Below are 4,056 nucleotides of genomic sequence, written 5' to 3'. Positions count from 1 at the left end.
CTAACAATCTCTCTCTCTGCCTCCTTGGCTCCTTTTCCTTCCCATCCTCCCAAGTTGCTTTTCTTGTGACATTAACATTTTTTTTCGCAGTTTTTGGTCTAGGAAGTTAAAGACTTGTGCAAAACTGAAATTCTTTTAGAAATCCATGTTTTAAAACGAAAGAGAGGACACAGAAAATAAGAGACCTCTCCGCCACAATACTGCCAGGAGCAAAGCCATCACCGAACATGGACATCCCGTTGAAACCACACCAGAAGGGCCCAATAAACAAAATTGACAGAATGGAAGTGTTTAGGAAAAGAGATCTAATGAAAAAAAAAATCTTGAGACAGAGAAAGTCGGCATGCAGTCTTCCCACCACCCCCAGCCCCCGCTGGCAGCACCTTCCCTCCTACCGCACCTCTGTCCCTCAAAACTTTCGACTGAGACCTATTTTTGCCCATATTTCTCTAAACTTGGGAGCAGCCAGGAAAAAAAGGAGAGCGAATGTTTCAATTCCTCTCTCCAAACTCAGAGGAACCTCCACCAACCGCCTGGCCACCTTCTCTTCCCTTCCTTCCTTGATGTGTGATTTGGTTAGAGAAATTGGGAAGGGGGGTGGGGTGGAAGAAAGTTTAAAAAAAAAAAATCAGGAAGGCGTGAGCTGGAGCGGTGAGTGTGTCAATCAGAGGGTTTTGTGCCTGGGGGCTCCTAGCGGTTCGGAGCAGAGGTGTCCCAGGGCGGCCCCACAATGAATATGAATAGGAATCCTTGCTAAATGGGACAGCAAAGCGCACCGCCCTGAATGATGGCACGTCATCCTAACCAGCCCAGGATAGATACGAGGGCTCCTTTTGTCTCTTTTCTCCGCCGCAGCTCTATAAAAGCCCCTCTTTTTCAGCGTGAGGTTAGTTCAAGCGCACACCAACTAGCTGTCCAGGAAGCAGCCTAACCAGAGAGAGGGGCGTGGGAGGGAGACAGGCGGGGAAAAACAGCATCTCCGCTTTTCTTCTCACGTCTTGCCGCGGAGAAGTGGGTTCCTGGGCAGTGCAGATTTTTTTTTTTTAAATTCAAGATTTTCTTTAATTTCCCGCCTAAAGCCTCCCCACAGTAGGGCCGCATCCCCTGTAATAAAATGAATTCTGATTCGAGCTCTGTCTCCAGCAGAGCTTCATCTCCGGACATGGATGAGATGTACCTGAGGGACCACCACCACCGCCACCACCACCACCAGGAGAGCCGTCTCAACTCGGTCTCGTCCACGCAGGGCGATATGATGCAGAAGATGCCCGGGGAAAGCCTCTCGCGGGCTGGCGCCAAGGCCGCGGGAGAGAGCAGCAAGTACAAAATCAAGAAGCAGCTGTCGGAGCAGGACCTACAGCAGTTGAGGCTGAAGATCAACGGACGCGAACGCAAGCGGATGCACGACCTGAACCTAGCCATGGACGGGCTGCGCGAAGTCATGCCCTACGCTCATGGGCCGTCGGTGCGCAAGCTCTCCAAGATCGCCACACTCCTGCTCGCCAGAAACTACATCCTCATGCTCACCAGCTCCCTGGAGGAGATGAAGAGGCTGGTTGGCGAGATCTATGGGGGCCACCACTCGGCCTTTCACTGCGGGACCGTGGGCCACTCGGCCGGCCACCCCGCGCACGCGGCCAACGCCGTGCAACCGGTGCACCCCATCTTGGGCGGCGCGCTCTCATCTGGCAACGCCTCGTCACCGCTGTCCGCCGCCTCACTTCCCGCCATCGGCACCATCCGGCCTCCCCACTCGCTGCTCAAGGCGCCCTCCACGCCGCCCGCGCTGCAGCTGGGCAGCGGCTTCCAGCACTGGGCTGGTCTGCCCTGCCCCTGCACCATCTGCCAGATGCCGCCGCCGCCGCACCTGTCCGCTCTCTCCACAGCCAACATGGCCCGGCTGTCGGCCGAGTCCAAGGACTTGCTCAAGTGAGCAGCGGGCGGGCCCGGCTGCCAAGGAGGAGGGAGAGCGGCGGGAGGGGCCGCGGTGCCGGGCCAGGAGGGAAGAGGGAGGCTGCGCGCTCGGCCCACGGGAGGGCGGGCTCCGGGGCCCGCAGCCTCCCACGCTGTCTGAGAGATCTCAGACTCCACTTGACCCCCGGAGGGAAAGGACCAAAATCAAACTGCAATTTCTAGGTGGTAGCAAAGGGGGACTCGAACCAGACGTCGTGTGTTTTGCATGCATGCTTCTTTTCCCCATGCCGCGCCAGTATTTCTCACTGCCATATGCTCTTGTCAAAACTGCATTTGTTGTATAAAGATGGGATCGGTGTAGTTAAAAACTTGCGAAGGGACTTTTGAGTTGGCTTTCTCTGACTCTGTGTTCTCGCTTTGGAAAAAGACGGCCATCCCTTTTGTGCAAAACAAATGTAAATATTTTCTTGAGATGGATGCGATTATGATTGTCTCTGTCCTTGCCACAGTTTTTCTAGAGACAATGGAGAGAGAAAGAGAGAGAGAGAGAGAGAGCGAGAGAGACCAAGACCCAAGTTTTGAATCTCAACCGAGGTCCAGGGCATGACACCTCCTATGTGGGTTTTCCTTTCGACGCAGTGTAGGTCAAAAGAATGCATGCACGCTTCTAAATGAATCTTGTCTAAATATGTTGTGCAGGCCGTGGTGCCGTTTTCCTTGTAACAAGGATTTATTAGTGAATTATCCCAAGTACTCCATATATCTGTCTGTGGTTGTATGAAATGAAAAAAGGGGCAGAGTGCAAAGACCCACACTCACGCACACGCGCTTCTCCTCCCACCCCCACCCCCTTCAAACTTTATTCGGAACCTTCCTTTGCTGTTCTGGGGCCGCCATTGTAAAAGCTTGGGCTCTCTCTAGTAGCTTGCGCCACCCCCCCTCGCTCAGTTATTCTGCATGCGGGGTTGGCTGTCTCTATTATCAGCTTTGAAAACTTATCCTGGTTTTGGGAGGGGTGCCGTTTTTATTTTCCTGAACATTTGCTTGAAATATTTTGCTAGGGCCTCAAAGACGATACCTGTCTTTATTTTTTATATATTCTTGATAACTATGATATATTTATTAATAACCAGTGTTTCTGGATGAGATTTCAAATAAAAAAGAACCTTTAAATCGTGGCTTTGCCTTTGCCTAAAATCTTAGCAGATGGGGGTAGTGGGATAGGAAACACTTGGACCAGGTAAGGTGTATCTGGGTGAGGGATTTGGATGGGTGGGCAGATGTGAAGGTTTTCCGTGATTACGTACAAGTAAACAGGATGGGTAAATTGGTGCTGATTTTTGGAACTAAATGTCCTTCAAGCGGGCATTGCCCACATTCATAGTATTACGCTATTTGAGCTCATTTCTCTGCAGTAATCAGACCCTCATAAACTCGAGAATTGAATTTTAAAAAGTAATCTGGAAACTTAAAGTGGCAGGAAATGAGAGGTGAAGTGTCATTACGATGACTGTGTTGGCAACAAACAAGGATGAAGCAGTACGTTAACTTCTTTTCACTTTGAATTGAACTTGTGCTTTTCCCCCCATGTTAAAATCTAGTATACATTTTAAAAGTCAACAAAGAGTGGTCTTAGAAAATAATCAAATACTCACCCTGCTTGCCTGCCCCCTCGGAAGCATGGCCTACAGAGAAAGGGAAGGCTTCTCTGCTTTGTAAGGTGAGCTCCGGGTGAGTCAAACCACCACCCAAGTCTCAGAATCTTGCAGATTTATAGCGAGAATCCTCCCTTCTTTCTTCCGTTAGAAGATTGCTGGTCTGATTAGCTATATACACTGGGCATCTTCTACATAAAAGTCAGCTAAAACGGGAGTCATTTTAATAAACTACTTTTCTCTTTTCACCTCCCGCCATAACACTTCTAAATGGTTTGTATAAGCAGGAGTAATCCAGCAAGACAGTTTTGTCTATTTGTTTAAAGGGGACAATAAATCGAGCTGTAGTGAGGATAGCCCCAACAACACAAGCCTCCATTTCCCTCTGAGGAAAATAGAACCCTGATTGAAATGCAACACCCCAGGATTTGCTTCTGAATAAGTTGTAACATCGCCTAGATGTTGGTTGAGGCCAAAGCTCCTCTCC

At 50.1% G+C, this 4,056-nt stretch overlaps 1 protein-coding gene across 1 annotated transcript; it reads left to right on the top strand.

Moving 5' to 3' along the window:
• Nucleotides 1–889: 889 nt before the first annotated feature.
• OLIG3 (oligodendrocyte transcription factor 3) lies at nucleotides 890–3,092 on the top strand. Its single transcript, XM_004044742.5, has one exon. The coding sequence runs from the start codon at nucleotides 1,115–1,117 to the stop codon at nucleotides 1,931–1,933; it is 819 nt and encodes a 272-aa protein (XP_004044790.1). The 5' UTR covers nucleotides 890–1,114; the 3' UTR covers nucleotides 1,934–3,092.
• Nucleotides 3,093–4,056: the final 964 nt, after the last annotated feature.

This window comes from Gorilla gorilla, chromosome 5, assembly GCF_029281585.2.
Source record: "Gorilla gorilla gorilla isolate KB3781 chromosome 5, NHGRI_mGorGor1-v2.1_pri, whole genome shotgun sequence".
NCBI classification, from domain to species: domain Eukaryota; kingdom Metazoa; phylum Chordata; class Mammalia; order Primates; family Hominidae; genus Gorilla; species Gorilla gorilla.
This window is presented reverse-complemented; position numbering and strand designations above follow the sequence as displayed.